Raw genomic sequence first — 21,194 nt, 5'->3', positions numbered from 1 at the left:
TGCACTACAAATCTAAGATAAGCTATCACGCCAAAAATTCAAAGGAAATGGCCTGGCTATGTTGATCCAAAATGTGACACGATATTTCCAAGGAGTTACCCGTGAGTACTCAAATGCCACCGTTGAAACCCACTGCTTCCTCAATGACATTCAATGTAGAATGGCTTCCCTCACAGTTGGTTCGTACTGAAATTGTGGTATGTAGTTCTACTCTTCTAGATTTTCAATTTGACTGATAAGATTGTTTATAACATGTACGTACTAAGAGAACAAGCCGAAATAAGGAGGGCATGATCAAGGTGAGTTTCTGGCGACACCTATGTGGAAAAATAATTTAAGCACAACCGTGCCTCTTAAGGTCCACAATCATTCCTATGCTAGACTTCATACAAGAGCTTCCAAACAAGCCCAAACATGTTATTAAAGGTTCCTAAGTAATTTTATCTTGACAACATCATTCCAACACATTCCAGGCTGCCTTGGAGACCCCATAAGCGTCGTGAGAGCTGAGAAAGCGAGGAGGAACACCTTAGAGGCATATTGAATGCGAAAATATATTCTTTATTGATTTATCTTCTTTTACATGTGTTATAGCATTTGATTATGATTTCTTTGTGCTCAATGTATATGATTCTTAGGTTGACATCATTTCTCGAGATTGCGGTTTAGGAGATAATTAAACCTTATATATATATATATATATATATATATATATGCTTATGTTATTTCTATTATTGAATGCATTTGCATCTCTATGCTTTCCTATGTTATGAACCATACACTATAATATAAATCATAGTAATTTATTTTGCTCTTAGTAAACAAAGTATGAATAATTATGATTGAGCTCCTTGTGACAAAGTGTTTAGGTCTAGGAATAATTTTTTAGGCTTTTGACTTGTCTAGGTAACTAGATAACCCTTGTGCTTCACGCCAATCTTCTGATCATGCATGCATGACAATTGCTTGTTAGATAGTGCATTTGGGTAAGACAATTTTCAATACTTGCTTGTTAGATGGTTTTTTAAGGGTAAAGTTGGCCTAGTTAGTGTAAGACCTGGATTTACATAACAAGTTTATTTTCCGACTCACGCGTGGAATCAGTGTAAGCGTGACAGGAGTTTGCTGTTCGAGAAAGATTAATGGAGAAGAAAGTTCAGGATTTGCTTGAGGAATGTTTCATAGTTGTTTTAGGAGTTAGTGCGAGTCGTCTGCACACCTGCCTTATGGCGAGAGTGTCCAAAATAGGCTAATTTCGCTTTTAAAGCAACGTTTAAGTGAGATTTCAAATCCTTGGAAAAATAAAAAGTTCTCTTTATTTTTCCTTCGACCAGTGTTTCATTTCGGAACCCTGGACTGTACGCACGATAGTATTCACTTCTTGGAAGTCCGACGACGCTAATTTCTTTGCTTCAAAACCCTAAATTCAATTAGTGAATGAAGACTTTTTCTATTCGGAGCTTTTAACGAAGTTTCCGTCCGCACAGCCAGATTTTTTTCGATGTTTCCAATCTTTCTTCAGAACGAAGTTTTGTCGTCCGACCTTCACTGTAAAAAGTAGTTTTTCGGGATAGATTAACTTACACCGCTTTTGGGTTTTTAGAGATCGTTTTTCCCTAATTATAGAGATTTATTTTGAGTTCTGGAATTATGTCGCCAGAATCTCTCTTAGAATTCATCGATGAACGTGCTGCAAAAATCGGAATCGCGAAATTTTCATTTTCCCGCGATTTCACCTTCCTATAAATAGTTAAAAATTCAAAAATATCTCACATTTGCACCATTGAGGCCGCGAGTTCAAGGGGAGAAGAGGAGAGAAAGATTTTCGCCGAAACTTGACCGATCTTCGCGCAGTTCGTTCCTACTTTAAGGTATCGAGGTAACTAGCTTGATTCTTACCTCTGATCATCGTTTCTACTGCTTTTCTTTAGTTGTTTTTGTGCTCAAAGTTTCGAGCTTTTCGTAAAACTATCCGTTTTTCTTGATTTTTCGTTTGGGGTATCTTCTGTACGTGCCCAAGAGCCTAGAACACTCGCCGGTATTCGCCGATTTTGATCGAGTTGTCAAGGATCTAAAAAACTGATTCAAAACCCTTTTTGCGCACATTTCGAAACTTTATTGTCGAAAAGTCGTAATCTGACTTCGTGCCTTTAGGATTAGTTACTACGGATGTCGTTAGGAACATCGCTGTCAAATTTGTTTTCCGAAGCGTTAACTTTGAGGTTTTGAGCTTTTATTTTGGACCAAAACGCCCCTGCATAGCCGTATTTCGATCCGATCGTCCGAAAATTTTTCCGACAGTTTATTTGCCTTAGTTTTACCCTAAAACTACCTTGTAAGCAGATTTGATCGAAGAAAAAGAGCCGGAGCTCTTTTCTCTTTATGGCCGAGAGCTTAGTCAAGGGGGGGGGAGTTTTTCGTTTGCGAAAACTTGTCTTTTCGTACTCGATTGTTGTATTCTGAAGCTTCAATGCTTTGTCTATCGTTAATGAGTTGTTTTGTGATCGAGCTAATCGATTTTGTTTGGATTTTTGCTTTGTTTTCTCCGAGGTTCAGTTGAAGGAACTTTGGGTTTCTCAGAGAAATCGTGTGAAGGAAATTTAGACCACGAGGCTGGAGCAGCTCGAGGTTAGGGCAACTTACCTATTAGCTATGACTGCATGATAGGCGTCGATAAATTCGACTTATGCTTTACTTTGATATTGATTATGATGATGAATTAATGTTATGATGTTTTTCCATAACTTATGATATTGAGATGTTATTGAATTGTGCGTTCTGACGCGACGTCGGAGTGGGGGATCACTGAACTGGTTAAATTTGGTATTTCGGGTTGGGGAAACAACCCTAGGCAAGTTCAAACGTGGGGTTTGAGACTTAGCCATTCGTTGGTATACTTAGACTTTCCCCGGGAATTTCTTTTGGTGAGTTTTTGGAAAACTTAGAAAGAAAATAGGATTTGTGAAAACTAGAGACTTTGGAAAACTTAGACTTCGAGAAATAAAATCATAACCTGACTAATTCAATTCGAAACGTTTTCATTAACAAATAAACCATAGGGAATCTCAAAGGGGAAAATACTTGCGAAAGACGGGGAAAAGTCGACTTTTGTTGTGGGTTCTGGAGAATTGCTGGACACCAGAGGGGGGGGGGGGGGGGTGAGCCACGGTGATGATTGAAAGTCACCGAGTACTGTAGTACTCTTGTTGTGGGAGTTGTGTTGTATTGACCGACACTAACTCTAGGTTTTGAAATTGGGTTTTGAGCTAAACACTTGCGTTGGGAGGACGATTCGATGTTTGGCTAACCATATTGCATCATGCATCATTCGGTGAAGAACGGGAATGCTTCACCAATAGTGAAGAACGGGAATGCTTCACGAAGGTTGGGGATTGCCTTCATCGAAGAACACCTGGGTGTATCTTCGGCATAGCGGGCAGAGTGGCACGACCATTGATGGTTGGGGCTGATCCGACTATGCATCGGTTTGTAAGCGACACCCGAGCGGAAATGGTTAAACACTAGGTCGGTGTTAGGACTGACTCGATGGTGCCCATCCCACTTGAACTATCCGGATCATATTGATTGCATTTCACGCATACATTCACTCTGACTGGAATTGTATGCTATTTGATTTATTGAAGCATTGTTAGAGCCAATAACATGCTAGGATTATTTATATATATATATATATATATCAACATATATATCTATACCCCTGTCACATGTTGAGTGTATAATTACTTATTTCCGTGAGTTGACCCTAGCGCTTTGGCTTTGGTTTCATGTTTGTGTTTGGGCGGTCGGCCTCCTGCCAGATGTCGATGGCGGACTGGTTTTCGATGGTTTCTCCCTCGGGGGGGATCAGGTATGAGTTGGTGGACCGTCATGCCCCCACCGCTTGGGTGATCGATGTTGCGGGTCACCGAGCGACGTACCGGGGAAGGGTCATGGAGGACCGGACAGACGAGCGTGGACGTTTGACGAGAGGAGTGCTACGACGTATGGAGCTGAGCTTTGACTTGCCGCCTTCAGTTCGCTGTGGACCAGGTACTGGTCGAGGACCACCTGCACCACCTCCGACTTCATCTTCTTCCGATGACGAGGACCCAGCTGAGATCGAGGTTGATGTTGCTACACCTGTTGCGCCACCTCCTGCTACTGCTATCGATCCTACCGACGTGGTGTCGTCCTCGAGGCTCGTGCAGCCGAAGAGGGAGTCTGTTGTTCTATCTGCCTCACGTCGTTTTCCTTTTACTCCACCGCGCGGCTACCGTGTGGATCCCCTGGTTCGGGTGGTGGAGGAGGATGTTCTTACTGGAGAGGTGGATGTTGAGACGGGCTTGACTAGGACGGTGCGCAGGACAGTTAGGAGGGAGGTCGTGGACTTGGACACCGAGATGATTACGGTGGATTCCGACTCGGACTCCGACAGCAGTGGGGACAGCTACTCGCCAAGCGACGAGGGAGAGGAGGAGGAGCTATGAGCGGTACTGGGAGGGTAGGTTAGGCAGCGTCATTTTTTTGTGTAGAGCTCTGATTCGTTTTACTTTGGGACAGGGTAGGTTCCCGATGTGTGGCTTTTTGTGTGGTTCTTTTGATGAGGAATCACAGAGAGTCTGTCGGATTATAGGGGTCTTTTGTTTAGGCCATTTTGGAGCCGACTTTCTCTTGGATGACTGTACTTTTGATACTTTTACTTACACTACTGGGTCTGTATATATTTGCCTACGGGCACACTACTTGGAGTCACTGCGAGTGCGCGTGACGTGGGAGTGCAGCTGAGGCTGTACATGTGTATATATTTGTATATCGGTTAGTTTAGTTGTTGGGTTATGTCTTTATTTTCTATCGCTTTAATTTAAAGGAATCAACCAAAACGAAAAAAAATTACCTGTTTTCCGCGTAAAGTTTATTTTTAGTTACTAAAGTGGCACCTGGAAATCGGGGTGTTACAGTTAGGAATATATATAAATAAATCCGGGGGATATAAAACAAATATTAGCAATTTTGAAGCTTCTTTTATTCGATCTCCTATTTAGTTCTTTTACTTTGTTGCATGACTGATAAATGTTTGTTCCTCATTGTTTGTACTGCTTTAAAACCAAATTGCTAAGTTGGGGGGAGTTGATAAGTGTAAATTTTACCTAGTTCTGATGAGCAATTTAGGCACTTATCTTTGTAAATTCATGAGAATATATCAAATCCTACTTATTTTGATTAGAACTTATTGATAGGTGAACTTTAGGCTAAAATGTGCTTAAGTTTGATTTTAATCTCAACTTGTATTGTAGGATTGAAGATTCAAGGAAGAGGGCAAGTTTTGGCAAGAAAAATGGACTTTGAAGATGTACAAGGCGCTCAGCGGGTTGCAGAGGCCGCCCAGCGCCCATGGCGGTTCCAGAAACCTTCATTTGAAGTAACTGGCCGCTCATTGGCAAAAAAGGTGCGCTCAACGCTCTGGCACTCGACAACACACTATAAAAAAGTCATTTTCAGATTTGAGTAGAGATAACTTGATCAAAATTGAACCCTAACAGAGAGAAACACTTGAGAGATAAGGATAGAGGCTTAGGAGGCTAGAGGAGAGACTTCGGTATCGGATTCGGCGACGAGACATCGCGACGATTTCGGTTCTTCTCATTCTTCTTCTCTATTTGTAAAGCTATCCTTGTTCATAGATAGCTAATTTCTCTTTTGTTGGGATTTGATGTAGTTGTATGATACTTATGCTCTCTATGTGATTCTCTTCAATATAAAACATGTTTCTAGTTGTTGATTTAGTGGTTTTCTCTTAATCTTCATATTATATCTTAGATTGATCACCTATAGTATTTTGTTTGATTCGACTTGTGAGCGGAAGCTACAATGTTTGAGTCCGAACTAGAGTTAATCACCTAATAATCCTAATTGCTAGACATAGAGTTAGGTTTGTTAGTCACTAAACACCCAAACTTCATGATAACTTTCTTTCTTAATCATGTGAGACATCAATGTTTAGGATTAGAGAGTTATTGATATCCACTCATGCGAGACATCGATGACGTAGGGTTGAATTGGTGTAGATGAATCATATGCTTGAACATGTTATGTATTTGAATCACTAGAATGTAAAAAGGTCAAAAAATGAAATATAATCCCAGCAAATTCTCATACTTGTTGTTTCTCCATCATTTCATCTGTTTTCCTATTTACTTTCATGCATAAACAATCAAACTCTTGTGAATTGATCATTTGAGTTTGTGAACTGTTGAACAACATAAGTATTACACCTCAATGTGGATACGACAAAACCATTTACTATACTACAATTGAGTCTTGAGAGATTCAAACGTAGAGTGGTAAAAAAATCTTTCAATAGTGACACACAAAACCCTTTCAAATATTGATTGCCTAAACAATGAACCATCATTTGAAACCATTCATTATGTCTTAGTCCATTGGTTACGATAATTGAGACTTACATTTTATATTACTCCCTCCGTTCCACAAAATTTGTTGTTTTAACTAATTTCTTCATGACTTGGTTAAGTCTACATCAACAGACTCAATTCATGCTTGTGACCTTCCTAATCATAGGTTCGGGTCCTAATTGGACAAGATGGGCCGAGTTTCATAATGTCACTTTGGGGTTTTGTCGGTTTATATTATATGAAGGGAAGATATAAGATAGGAAAGCAACTTTTACAATAACCATTAAAATTGGGTCCATTAAATTGCTTTATTGACTTTTCAAAGTAGGTAATTAAAGTAGATAACTTACTTTGCCTTATAAAAAAACCTTCTTAGGTGGCTCTCTCACTTACAAATCCCCATTAAAATGTTTTGTTTTTGGTCAACATTAAAAAGTGTTATTTGCAATTCATTTCTTGAACGGGTTTTAATTTTTTATTGTGTTTTTGTTGCTAAAGAAAAAATTTGGCTGGGCTATAGTTATAGTTCAAAATCATGGGTCAGCCCGCCCAATTATTAATTGGCCCGTTTTACAACCCCAAGGAAAAGTAATGTAGTACAAAACTAGATTTTGACCCATAAAGAAGTCCAAAACTAGAGCAATGTAGGTTGGCCCAAAAAAACGTAGCAGTGTAGGAAAAAAAGAAACATTTCAACTAATGTTAGATTTTAACCCAAAAATAAAAAGTTTAACCAATGTAGGTTACATTTGAAAACATATTTTACTTGACCGAAAAATACCCAAACAATATGACATGTTTTTTTTTGGTAAAATCAATATGACATGTTACAATACTTGCTATATTTTTTTCGACCAAAACAAAAGAGCATACTTATTTTTTACGAAAACATGAAAATTATTCAATCCAAACATGCCTGTAATGTTTTAAAATAAAAATTGTAAATTTACATTGAAATACAAGTAAGGCTTCGAAATCCAAAATCTTTGCTTTGCCTTTACCCTGTCTGGTTTTCAGCAACCAGAAGCCCCCTTGTCAGGATTTATGAATGCAATACAAGCAGCACAAAGCTACTCTTAATTTGATATGACTCCTTTTCAGTCTCTCGCACACTTTGAATAATATTGGATTTTGTTAATACTAATTGATATGCTAATAATGATTACTGTTATTTGACCTGAACTAAAGTTGCATAAAACCATGTTGTTGGATCGAGTTTGGGGAGGTGATTTTAATTATTGGACCTCTAGGAATCATGAGCTTTCACATTTTTATAGAGTCCACTTGGTCATTTTGAAGCTCGGACTCTCTGTGCTTAAATAATGTCTCTTTCTTTATCATATTAATGGAATTGTGTCAAATGTTAAATAAAAATCATTCACGTAAAATTATAAATATCATATTAATAGTAGTATTTTTTAATTTCATTAGTTGAGACAAAAAATGAGAGAATTACTTGCAAACATAAGATCTCTATCCCACAATTACACCCACCGTTCCTCAAATTAAGGGTAGGAGGTGAAGTTAATTAACCTGATTTTTCTCCAAGAGTCATGAAAAGTGGGGCTAGTGCTAAATCCCAGTACAAATTAAAAAGCTTGCATCTTCACATTGTGGACACGAGACCCCACCACATCAAGGCTGAGAAGACATTTTATGCATTTCTTGCAAACTCTAGCTCCCAGTAAGAGTTACAGTACAGACAACACTTGCATTAAACAAAAATATGTAACGAAATGACCCTACAATTGATATGAATATATGATATAATCATGTGTTGAGATGGGTCTACTTGAAACACAAGATTGAAACATTGTATGGCTCTTAAAGCAATTTGCTCAAACTAACCTTAAAGTTACTTTCGGCTGCAAAAACATTGCTACTTCATGTACGAGAAAGTGGTCGACATCGGAAGCACTTTGTTTACTTGTAAATGTGTTAATTACGGTAGAAAGAAAGTGTTACGCATATGTTGCAATTTGCAAAAACACCCTCATATCCGATTTGACTCCTTTAAAATAGGAAGTAATTGGTGGAAAAATGCATGTCCTAGAGAAAAATAACAAACAAAATTTTAACATAAAAATTCAACGTGGAAATTTTAAAACCAGAGAAAAATTCATCCCAGTTGTCTAAAGACCGATAATACTATAAGAATGTACTGCTTTAGCGTTGAATACGACACCGACACTAAATTTAATTGGTTTGTAACAGTTAAATTGACGCAAACAATAGGAAAAAACCCTCACTTAAACTTGGTGTTGGCTTGACCGATGCTAATTAGTGTACGTCGGCATTGCATCATTTAGTGTCGGTTGCAACATGCAGTATCGATCACCGGCCGACGTAGCGTCTACTTTCCGATAACTAGCATTGACTATTGATTGGTGCCACATTCTCCAACCACATTAGGGTTGACTTCGACCGTCAATAACTCCATGTGTACGACCCACTTCATGAGTGGGAAAGTTAGCGTCGGTCTGGCTGAAGCTAATAGCCGTAGATTTCTCCGCCCATACTTCCTAATAAGCCCTCTCTACCATATTTTACCTAAACCTTATTTTCATGCTTTCACCTTCCTCTACCACTCTTCCTGGTCGTCCACCCTCTGCCCCTTTAATTTCCTTGCTCCATCGCTCATCCTCCTCACCATCCTCCGCCGCCGCCTTTTGCCCATCCCCTCCTCCACCACCCTCGCCTTCACCGCTGCTCATCCCACACCCTCCTCAGTCGCTTTGAGTTGCCTCAATCTATTTGTCCTCCTCCCTTTGGCGGTCCTCACCCTCCTTCCAACGAAGCTACCTGTTCTTCCTTTCCCTCATCCTCCGCCAACCTCACCTTCACCCTCTTGCTCAACCTCTCTCTATCTCGTCGCCGACTCCCTTTGTCGAGGACACCCCATTGTTGTGGGTTGCCCCACTACTACACCATCACCATATTCGCTATCTTAGGCCAGATGAATATGTTATGAATTGTTTTGGCAAAGTGAAATTTCAGAATCAATGGAAACGACAAGAGCGCATTGGCACAAATATGTTTGTTATTTTAAATTGATTTGTGGGTTTTATTTAATTAACAAATTATAAATACTAATTTGTTTGAGTTGCTCATTTATTATTTTTAGGCTGAGATTGTATCATTTGTATGCAAAGGTGGAAAGTACTATATAGCAATTATAGTAATATTCTCATGTTTTGATGTAATATATGTAAAAGTGGAAACACTAAAAGAATCATAGAAATATTTTGATTTGATGTTGAATACCTAATGTAAGCATGTGAATGAATTAATATCATAAAAAAATAAGATAACTGTACCGTATAATGCAATATTGGTGATTGAAAAACTTAATTGGTCTAGATATATGGCATAGGGAAAAATTCTCAAAGTGGTCATAAATGTATTTGCAGGGAACACATGTCAATGTTTGTGTTCCCTGCAAATGCATTTGAGACTATTTTGAGAGACTTTCCTAGATATTCATCTATGCAAAACACTTTGTTAAGTTTTTTCGATTTACATTATGTTGTGTGGTTATTTCGTTTTTTACAATTGTTTGCTAATTAGCGTTGGCCATAGAAAACACTACAACGTCTGCAGGATAGGTAGGGTCGGTCACCGTGCCACAAGTTTAGCGTTGACCTCTCAGTTGACTCTACGAGTTAGCTTCAACCGTTTTAATGTCCGTCTCGACGCTAACACCTAACACTAAGTCAACACTACAACAGGTGTAGTGTCGGTTTTTGGCTCATAGCTAACACTAATGAATGCTTTTCCTTATATAGGAATTAATACCAATGTGTGAAATTTTTTACAACATAATTTTTCTCTCAATCACCTCAAAAGAGTTAAGACACTCTTCAAATTAAATATTTGAACCTAATCTCATAACACTCTAATACAAGAGTATGAGAAATGAATAAATTCAAATTAAATACAAATTCAAAGTATTTAACTTGTGATAGGGACATACAAAATCGGGTTTGCCTCATCTAAAATGAGTTATGAGTAAAGTAAGTCATCGCACCATTAATTGAGTAATAATTTTTCATAATTAGGCAAACACTATTAATGATGCGATGACTTAGTTTATCATCTAAAGTGAATTCACTCATGACTATTCCTTTTAAAGTCAATTCTTATAAAATTGATGGAATGCTCAAGTATTTATAGGGGAAAATCTCCTTCAACTCTATCACCCACGAACAATTTTCACCACAAACATGTACAAGAGTGGTTTATTCAGAAAATTTGCTTTACCAAAGAATGAGACTATTGCCACTTGTTTTAGTGGTCTTCAAATGCCACTTGTTTTTATTATCAAATGGTTGACAATAATTACTTTAAATGATAAAATAAGCTATCATAACAATTCATTGAGAAATCAACAACACTTAAATACCTTAGTTTGATATGCATATTTAAGTATGATCTCAATAATTGATTCGTTGATGACTTACTTACTCTTTTAATTCACTTTAATAGAGGAATTATGGTTCAACACCCAAAGGATTAATGGGAACTTTTTTTTTTGAAAATGATTAATGGGAACTAACTAATAAATATAATGATTAATAAAATAGTAACCCGTATTAGTCATCACACTCATGAGTCATCTCTGATTTGAACACTGTTCCATTTTCCAAAAACAAACGATTGAAGTGAGTGATAATGAAACTGTGAAACATGAAGTATTTGGTGAGGGTGGTTCTTATTAGCATGTGGCAGGATCATTTGCTGTTTGTGGTACTTGCGTGTTTTGTATTTTGTTGCTTATTTGCTCCCTCTCTTCCTGTAAAGTGTAAATGCCCTTTAATTTCATCGAATGCCTTTGCAAGCTTGCCAAGCAAGAGTTTACTCAAGGAGGAGGCTGTCAGTATCAATCTTCGTCAAGGCCACATCAAGGATTTAGAGTTCTAATTGATTTCTTGTCACATTTTCAATTACTAGGTTAAATTTGTACTGTCTCAGTAAGTATATATATATATATATATATATATATATATATATATATAAATAAGTAAAGGAGACTTGAGGTTTTGCATGTATTAAATGCATTAAATCATAAGGCTCCCATACATTTATATTAAATACATTAAAAAATAAAAATATATTAAATATATTAAAAACTGAAAAAAATTTATATAATAAAAAAATATTCAACTACATATATTAAATAACAACACTTGAAAATAGATAGATTTACAAGATAGATATAGATAGATAGATAGATAGACATATAAAAGATAGATAGATTTAAAATTATTTTATATAAATTATTTATTATTAATTTTAATTTTTGTCAAATGAAAAACTCAAGTCAATTTTAAGTTTATGAATGTTGTTATATATATATATATATATATATATATATATATATATATAAATATAAAGGAGACTTGAACTTTTTTACATTGATTACCTTACATTTGTATTAAATACATTAGATAATAAAATAAAAATCTAAAAAAATAACTACATCTACTTTATTATTCATTATATTAATTAATAATTGTTAAACTTTCAATTTCCCATATTTTGAAATAATTTTTAATATTGATTAAATTTTAACAATTAATTATAACTTGACGACAAATTTTGAATAATAATAATAATAATAACAATTTAAATTGACTACCTTTACATTAATAAAATATATATAGTAAAATAAATTTTACATTTATAAATTAGTGTAAAAAATTTCAAATTCTTATATATTAAAATTATTATTTTAATTATAATTATTAATCGTAATTTGATGAATTTTAAAAAGTAACAAATAAAACTTATCACTACATTTTACGTATAAATAAAAATTAAGTACTAAAGTTAGATATCATCTTAATGAATTATATATATATATATATATATATATATATATATATAAATGAATAGTGGACTTGAGTTCTACATGTCTGGCAAGATTAATTAAATTTTTATTTTCATATAAATTAATTATCGACATAAGGTTGAAAAAATGAAAAGATACAAAATAGCACAAATTAATATATTTAAAAAAAATAAACATGTTAAATATTGAAATTAGTTAATGGTTGAATGACTTTTTTCCCATATTTTGAAATAATTTTTAATATTGATTAAATTTTAACTATTAATTATAACTTGAGGACAAATTTTGAATAATAATAATAATAACAATTTAAATTGACTACATTTACATTAATAAAAATATATAGTAAAATAAATTTTACGTTTATAAATAAGTGTAAAAAATTTCAAATTCTTATATATTAAAATTAAAATTATTATTTTAATTTTATTTATTAATCATAAGTTGATGAATTTTAAAAAGTAACCAATAAAACTTATCACTATATTTTACATATAAATAAAAATTAAGTACTAAAGTTACATATCATCTTAATAAATTAAAGTTAGAATATTAACCATCAATCATAAATTGAGAGAAAAACATTAAGAAATATATTTATATGTAAAAAATATTAATAATTTAAATTAAATAATAGTAAAGATAAAATTTCTTAATGAACAATCAAGAAAATAGTTTTAAAATTAAATAAATGTCTCTATAAGATATTTACTATTAAATATACTGCATGTGTGTATTATTTGAAAAATAATTTCAAATATGTTTTTTGATCTATTATATTGTAGTAAAAATATTTTCTCAATTTTTCTTATGTTAATTATTAATATTTTCCTTTTAAAAAAATTTATTAAATTTCAATAATATACTTTATATTTACATAAAGAGAACTCTAATACAAGTAATTTAATGCATCAAAAAAACTCTAATACTATCTATATTGAAGAAATATTCTAATATTTAATATTTATATAATTACACTATAATAATTTTCATATAATATTAAAAAATGTCGTAAATAAACCCGTGCAACGCACAGGTATAATATTTAGTTCTTTTGTAAAGTTGATCTCCCGTCATAAATAGGGGTGGAAGGGGTCTTAAATATTTTCGAGGTACTTGTAATATATCTCTATTTTCAGTTTTTGTCCCTATAAAATTTATCCATTGGTTTGTGTCTTTAAAAGTTTAACTTTTGATTTAATCACTATGTGGGAGATGGTAAAGTACTTAGTGACTTAAAATTCCTAGTCAACAGTGTCAAATGAGAAACACGTTACATGATATATAAATGATGTGGATATTGACTAGGATGATGACTAGAACATTGATGTGAATTTGTGGACATAAATAAGTTTTCTGTGCATGTAAAAATGTTCTTACAGTTTTCCTTCCCTTAAAAATCCCCAATTTTGTTTCTCTCCTTTTCCATGTTAAGTTGTGATGGAAATTCTATTAAGCTTGCATATATCTTATAAGAGTGTTATTTTAATGGGGTGGTTATTGACCTCCACAAATTGACACAAAAAAATACTGTACTCTAACATGTGCTCTTACTTATCAAATATGAATAATCAACACATTGCAACAACTTGAGCACAACTATAATGGATATACTTTTTTGCAACTTTAACATAAGAAAATGAAAAATCTCAAAAGAAAAAGTATAATCTAGTTCTGAAATTTGTTGTATACAGTTTGGTATTTCATCGAGCACCTTCAATGTAATCTCAACATTTTAATTTCATCTTGATTTGAAATTTGTGACTAATGTCCACACATATCTCCATATGCGTAAGAGTTGTGCTAGTCATTGTCACTTTGTGTTGGCTTATATCGGGTGCTACCACCTTCAATGAATGTTCTCACGGTATGACTCGGTTGAGTGCTTGAGGGTGCATTCATTGTGCCTTTGGTTTGTTTACCATTGAGCATAGTGTGCCACTTTGGAGTCCCACATCAATGGTTGTGACCTCAACAAGGGTTGAGCTCTATGCTGAGATATAAGAAATGGGTTCACAAAGCTTCTATGTTGTGACACTGGAATGGGTGGTTGTGACCTCCGACAGACATAGAGCATTGAACCAATATCTCTCATTTAGAAAATGTGGAGATTTGTAATAATGCTTGATTTTGGTGTTTTATTTGGATGTCGATAAGAACCTCTACCATTTCCTCATCTCCTTCGTCGAGAAGAATTGCTACTTCATTCTCTCTCGCGGAGAAGCTCGAAGCCCATGTGACATGCATTGTTGTCCTTGGATGTCCGCCAACACCTAAGCGCTTAACAGTCTCCCACTAACAAAGAGAATTAAATTAAAATTCCAAGAGACAAAAACCCATTCATATCAAATATTTAACGCATCTACACCACCAACATATTTAAACCTGAATAATTTAGTCTAGTTGAAAAAATCAAGAAAATATGAAATGAATGTAATACTTGGGTGAAAAAAAAATAGAATTTTACTCATAACCCAAATCACTTTTCACCTCATTCACGTGCACTCTAGAGGCTAGAGCAAGATATGGCTAGCCAAAATTTTGGAACTTTATGCTAGGGGAATAATGAACAGTTATACAATAGAATTCTGAACGAATTAAATTCCCTAATCTTTTCCTTAGAATGTTAGTACAGTGATAGCGTATATTCAACAATCTACACAAGCAAATAGACTAATACAACTTTTTCCTTTTACACTTTTTAACTAGATAAATGTCGTGATCAAATCTTTCATAAAACGAAGCAACGATATGCAAACATGATCTGCAATTTTTTTGCCCATTTTTTTACACAGTGAATCCATGAAAATTAATTATCACCAGTGTTTGAGTGCAAGACTAGTTCATTAAATAGCCCCACTACTGAACATGGTTTGTCCAAGTTAGTTGTCACTTGTCATGTTGTCCAAGTCTCATAAGAGCCAAAGATTCTTCACCACTCTTTTTAAATTGTGATATGATCATGTTACTTCTTCTATGAATTTGAGTTCCTTTGTTTCACTTTCACCCCCTCTCTAAATGTGCCCACTGACACAACACAACACAACACACCCTATGCAAATTGCAAAACACCCTTCTCTGTGAACTGCTGACAACATTTGTACTTGAATATTTTCATGGTAACCTGATAGTTTCTTTTAAATTTTCACTTTGAGAGAGCATCTCTCTTCTGAAGCATGTTTTTGCCTACCAGTTGTTTGATGAATTGATGCATAGTTGTTTCAGGAAAGGAAAATTAAAGGGGTGTTTGCATAAAGAAGAAACATAAAAGGAGCTGCTGGTGTTGGCATGGTAAAGGGAATGTGGAACTTTTTGGGGGTGAACATTCTAAAGGAGAGTTAAGTTAAAGAGTTCAGAAGCTTGGTAGTTGTTGAAGTGTACCTACCTAGGAGGGAAAAAAAGGTGGAAAGGAGATAATATGCCAACTGTGTGGTTCTCCCTGAAGAGGTCTCTACACTGCAAATCAGAGCCAACAGATGTTCATGTTCCAAAGTCAAGGAAGCATTTGGCCACAATCTTGACTAAAAGGGCAGGGACAGGGAGGTCAGGGTGTTCAAGGTCCATAGCAAATCTCAAAGATGTCATCCATGGAAGCAAGAGGCATTTAGAGAAGCCACCAAGTTGCAGCCCGAGGTCCATAGGGAGCAGTGAGTTCCTCAACCCAATAACCCATGAAGTCATTTTGAGCAACTCAAGGTGTGAGCTGAAAATCACTGGCTATGGAGGATTCCAAGAAGGAGGGGTTGCCAGTGATGGTAACAACAATGGTGGTGAAACTGGTGATTCAACCTTTGTAGGTACTCTAAGGCCTGGGACTCCTGGCCCTGGAGGGCACCCTACAATGCACTATTTCAACCCTTCTTATAAGACACCAGCCACTCCTCCAAGGAAGTTATCACCTTTCCTTTCATCAGATAAAGAAGGGTCTGGCTTCCATGGTGCTGGATTTCATTCTAGCCACAGGTTGTCCCTTGAGACAGATTCTAATGGGCCTTGTAATGTGACTTGCCACAAATGTGGAGAGCAATTTAGCAAATGGGAAGCTGCTGAAGCTCATCATCTCTCCAAGCATGCTGGTAAGTCACCATTTTGTTTAATTAGCTTCTTCTAATCTCATAAACTTTCTAGCCACATCTATGTCAAGTTGTACATGATTTCTTATGTTATGTTGAGGAACCTTTTGTTTGGAACAACCAAAATGGTTTCTTTTCATTGCCTTGTATTTGCAACAACCTTAACCAAGAGAAGTTCTATGAGTGAACACTCAGTTTGTCTTGAAAGAAGAAAATGCCCTCAAAAGTCTCTAAATGTGTGAAGTTAGTCAAGTTAGTCCCTCTGTCACTTTTGGTTAGCTACACATTAATGGATTTTTTAAGGTATTTCCTTCTTTCAGGGATGAACCTGGAAACACGGTATTTTTGCATGGATGAATCTGAGGGTTCACTCGAATTTATATTCTCTTGGTAATTTTTGCACTGTTTTTTGGATTAAGAATTAAAGGGCAAGTTTTTGTTTTGACAGTTACTGAACTTGTCGAAGGTGATTCATCAAGAAAAATAGTGGAGATAATATGCAGGACGAGCTGGTTAAAGTCTGAGAACCACTGTGGTCGAATTGAAAGAGTTTTGAAAGTCCATAACATGCAGAAGACACTGGCTAGGTTTGAAGAGTACAGAGAGATGGTGAAAATCAAAGCCAGCAAACTCCAGAAGAAGCATCCTAGGTGTTTGGCTGATGGGAATGAGCTTTTGAGGTTCTATGGCACCACTCTTGCATGCTCTCTTGGTCTCAATGGTTCTTCCAGCCTGTGCCAATATGAAAGATGCTGTGTTTGTAGAATTATCAGAAATGGGTTTTCTTCCAACAAGGAGGAGCTCAAGGGTGGAATTGGTGTTTTCACTACTTCCACAAGTGGAAGGGCTTTTGAATCTATTGAGATTTTAGGCCATGACCCATCACTGAGAAAAGCATTGATAGTATGCAGAGTCATTGCTGGCAGGGTCCATAGACCTCTGGAAAACATTCAGGAAATGGCAGGACAGACAGGGTTTGATTCATTGGCTGGCAAAGTTGGTCTCTATTCAAACATTGAGGAGCTTTATTTGCTCAATCCTAGAGCTCTTCTTCCTTGCTTTGTGGTCGTTTGCAAACCCTGAAGCTAAGGTTAAAGTAATGCCAGTTTGCATGTTTGGGTACAATGTGATTTTTTTTAAGTTGGAAGAATTGATTCTGGAAAAAGCTACTCCGAGTATCTTTTATGGCAGCAGAATTGGTTCCGGTAGATCTGAATGAATTCAAACTTGCTAAATATTGATTGTTTAGTTTTTAAGGGATAAGGAGGTTCTTCACCAAGATTTTGAAGAATTTTGGTTCAACTTCCCAAGTCATGTGTGCTTCTTTGTTTATTGAATGAATCACCTATTCATACATTTGTAACTTTTTTTAGTGGCACTGAAAATTTTCATCTGCAGAAGGATGATGAAGTGCCCTAAGTACATGTTGTAAGATATTGACATCAACCTCAGCTTAACTAATTAACTACCCTTTGGATGTTTCCACTTGGATTAATGGTGATTGACTCCTTGCTGTTGGTTTCAGATAGTAAATTTGTTTCCTTGTTGTATTAATTGGTCTATAAATTTTGTCTATTTGAATTGGGTAATGGCCATCTAATGTTGGTTAGATTTTACTTAATAGTATCAAATTGCAAGATATAGAAGAATCCTACTTGTATGAGCATTCAATTAAGTGGTACTGGTAAGGTAAAGCTTGGTATGAAGAAGTACAATAACTAATTGAGTTAACTTAATGCAATCCATGAATAGATTCTATTTTAAGTGATTATTAAATGACTTAAATTGACTGACCACCATACATGATGACCGGTGGATTATACTATGAGTAGCTCCATGACTCCATCTATATTCTATAGTCTAGTATATTAGTAGTATATTATAGTGTGAAATCAGAAAATCTAAGTTTGACCTTGTCACTTTGGTCACATAATAATGGACTCTGCTGTACCACAAGTTGTTGGGCAGCAAAAACTTCCCATTTTCTATTTGGTGAAGGAAATTTTAAAAATAAAAGAACCATGTGGTCCTTCTTGAATGGTTATGGATCAAATTCAGACATGGGTAGTTACAGATATTAGGACAAATATGAGGAAAGTTAGAGATATATGTTCACATATGAGGCATATATTCCTTGTCTCTTCTTCTCTTCCCATTGTGTTGTCAATGCTTTGATAAACATTTAATTGGAAGTTTCTGTTGGAGCTTATGGACCATCTGAGGTCAGAAGTTAGAACAAATTAGAAATGCTCTCATGGGAAACTTTCTCATGTTTATTTTAAAATTTGGTGCCAATCTCTCACTTTGTATATAAACAGGTAAGTCTCTTTGAATGTTTTTTAAGAGAAGCATACACACACTGGTTCGCGAGGAGTGTTACCAACAGTCACTTTAAAATTATTTTATGAACACTCTCAGTGATTTATTAAAATTCATGTGTATCCCATTAAATTGAAAGTGAATCTCATATTTTCAGTGAATCTCACATAAATTTCAATCAATCAGAGTATTAGGAAGAAAGTGTTAAAAGTGAATATTATTAGCATTTTTCATGTTTCACTTGAAATTTTTATGTGAAATGAGAGGATAATCCCTATTTGAGATAAGGCTATGCGCAGGACCATCTCTCAATTCTCTCCCCCTACATGTATTAATAAGTTGCTATGTCATAATGAAAATATGGCAAGTTTATTGGCCACTTTAGGTGGTCTTAACTCCAAATGGTAATGACGTTTCATTACTGTAACATCTGCACAACTTTCAAGTTCTCATGCCACATGCACCCCATAAATGTGTACTCACCCTCATTACACAACTACCACCCTTGTTTGGGGATGGGATCATTGAATGAATCTTCATTGGATAGTTCAATTCTTTTAACTTAATTGTTGTGGAAATTTGAACTGAAATGAGCTAGGTGCAGTTGGCATGAGACTCATAATTAGCCTGTAACAACTACACAGCCATTGAAAGCTTTAATTAATTTTCAGAATTCTGACAATTTATGAACATTTGCGGTTTCTCACTTAAATGTTTGATTCAGAGTTCAGACTTTCATTTCCTGATAGATAGAAATCAGTATATTAAAGACAAGGGAAAAAATAGTGAAGGACCACCCAAAGAAGAATGGGATACTATACCCTGGCCTATAATTATTTCTGAACAAATTGGTCTTAGCACTATCTATATTGCACCTAACAAGAAATTTTTATCATGATTGCTGGCTTTCCACTTTTTAAAGATGCAGTTCAAATCAGATTATCGAGTGTTTGGAAAGCTTTCTACAATTCTGAAGTTAAAATTAATTTTGAAGAGAAGCTCCTATAAATAGCTTATGTGTTATAGAATTCTTTATGAGGAAAAAAAGACTGATCCAAACATGCTATGAGTAGTTTGAATGAATAACAACTTACATCCTTGAATTTGCTTACTCAGCATTAATTATAAAACCAGATTTTGACTTTCCAAAAAAACCAAATGGAAATTTCTGTGAACTAACAACCAAAATGAGCTGCATCATTAGAATTATGTGCGGAATTAATTGACCAGCTATAATTCATCATAACTGATTTAGATACATGTATCTTTCAAAGTGGTGCCTTAGCTTGTTATGTTGAAATATTTGATTAAACTTTTTCTAGAGATGTAATTACTCTGTGGTACATTTTTGGTTCCATTGAAGACTCATTCTATTTTTGAAAGTACAGTGAGGGTCAAATAAATTCAGGAGGTTTCACTCTATATGAACCAACCACCATTTAAGTTCATAGAGTTTGATAGATGAGATACAATAATAACTTCCTATTTCCTGGTGCTTTTGAAGTCATCAACCTCTCTTGGTTGGTGTGATTGCCGCATATCAAGCTTGTAAATTTCAGACCAGGTCCCTACTATTGACCATATGAATTTGGATTTTTTGTGCTCAGAAAAATCCTAAATTCACACGGTTAAAGAATTTGAATCATTCAATCAAAAACATACGGCTTAGATTCTGAATTTATCTGAACTGTTTGATCTTGATGAAACCTATGAGCCATCCAATAATGGTGAATTTAGAATTGTCCTAAATGCAGGAAACCAAATCCTATCCATATATGATGGCTATGAATTCTTGTAACAAGTTAAGATTAACTAATAGACAGCAAATATTCAAGAAGGAACTTGGAACTTTTGGCTGTGATGGCACTTATTGAAGGTGTGAGAACAACCCTTTTCACAGAGTTGGAATTCAATCAAGATTTGAGAAAGTTTAAGGTTCCTTTGATTGTAGGATCAATTATATTTGCTTCAACAAAAGCCTCTGCAATTTAAGACAGGGCACAAGAATCATAGACCATTCCACAAATTGCCAAGAGTTTTGTTTACTTCAAGTTTCATTGAAAGAATTAGTCATGGCCAAATGCAAGCTATCTTGAAATCAGGGCCTTGTTCAGTCGTTTTGGGAGGGTTTCAAATCGGTTCATCCAAAGGAGAAGGAAGCCTGGAAGGAGAGCCCGTTTCGGCTTTGTTCGTTTTGTTTCTAAATCTCAAGCTAGGAAAGCTATTCATCATCTTGACGGTGCTAGGGTCAACAACACTTCCTTATCCGTTTCAATGGCCAGGTACCCCAAGCAACTTGCTCGGTGTCCTCTGGTTGCTGCGTGTTCTAGGATGGTAGGACCCCTAAGACATGGCAGAGGAAGGAAGTTACTCTTGTTTTTGCTTCTCGTTCCTGGAGGGATGTTGTATTAGGCTTTCCGAAGGGTGAGAGACCAGGTTTTTTCTCCCCGGAGGAGGATTCGATGATGGCGTCTCTATTTCGGTGTTATAATTTGGTTGCTGGATTCCAGTAGAGGTTTTCTTTCCTGAGATTTAGCA

The 21,194-nt window shown here is 35.4% G+C and overlaps 1 protein-coding gene across 2 annotated transcripts; it reads left to right on the top strand.

The window, feature by feature from the left end:
• The first annotated feature begins 15,143 nt into the window (after positions 1-15,143).
• LOC130709508 (uncharacterized) lies at positions 15,144-17,861 on the top strand. Of its 2 annotated transcripts, none has more exons than XM_057558875.1 (3): positions 15,144-15,383; positions 15,490-16,340; positions 16,786-17,861. In XM_057558875.1, the coding sequence occupies exons 2-3, from the start codon at positions 15,683-15,685 to the stop codon at positions 17,418-17,420; spliced, it is 1,293 nt and encodes a 430-aa protein (XP_057414858.1). In that variant the 5' UTR covers positions 15,144-15,383; positions 15,490-15,682; the 3' UTR covers positions 17,421-17,861. The 2 variants fall into 2 exon arrangements, with proteins under 2 accessions (XP_057414858.1, XP_057414859.1); XM_057558876.1 differs by having other exon boundaries at positions 15,481-16,340.
• The last annotated feature ends 3,333 nt before the right edge of the window (positions 17,862-21,194 follow it).

Source organism: Lotus japonicus, chromosome 3 (genome assembly GCF_012489685.1).
Source record: "Lotus japonicus ecotype B-129 chromosome 3, LjGifu_v1.2".
Classification (NCBI taxonomy): domain Eukaryota; kingdom Viridiplantae; phylum Streptophyta; class Magnoliopsida; order Fabales; family Fabaceae; genus Lotus; species Lotus japonicus.
The sequence above is the reverse complement of the archived record's forward strand: the minus strand, read 5'-3'. Positions and strand labels throughout refer to the sequence as shown.

Coding starts and splice junctions, on each gene's coding strand:
- LOC130709508 (XM_057558875.1), top strand. CDS start 15,683: ATGCCAACTGTGTGGTTCTCCCTGAAGAGGTCTCTACACTGCAAATCA. Junction 16,341..16,785: donor TCATCTCTCCAAGCATGCTG/GTAAGTCACCAT, acceptor TTGTTTTGACAG/TTACTGAACTTGTCGAAGGT.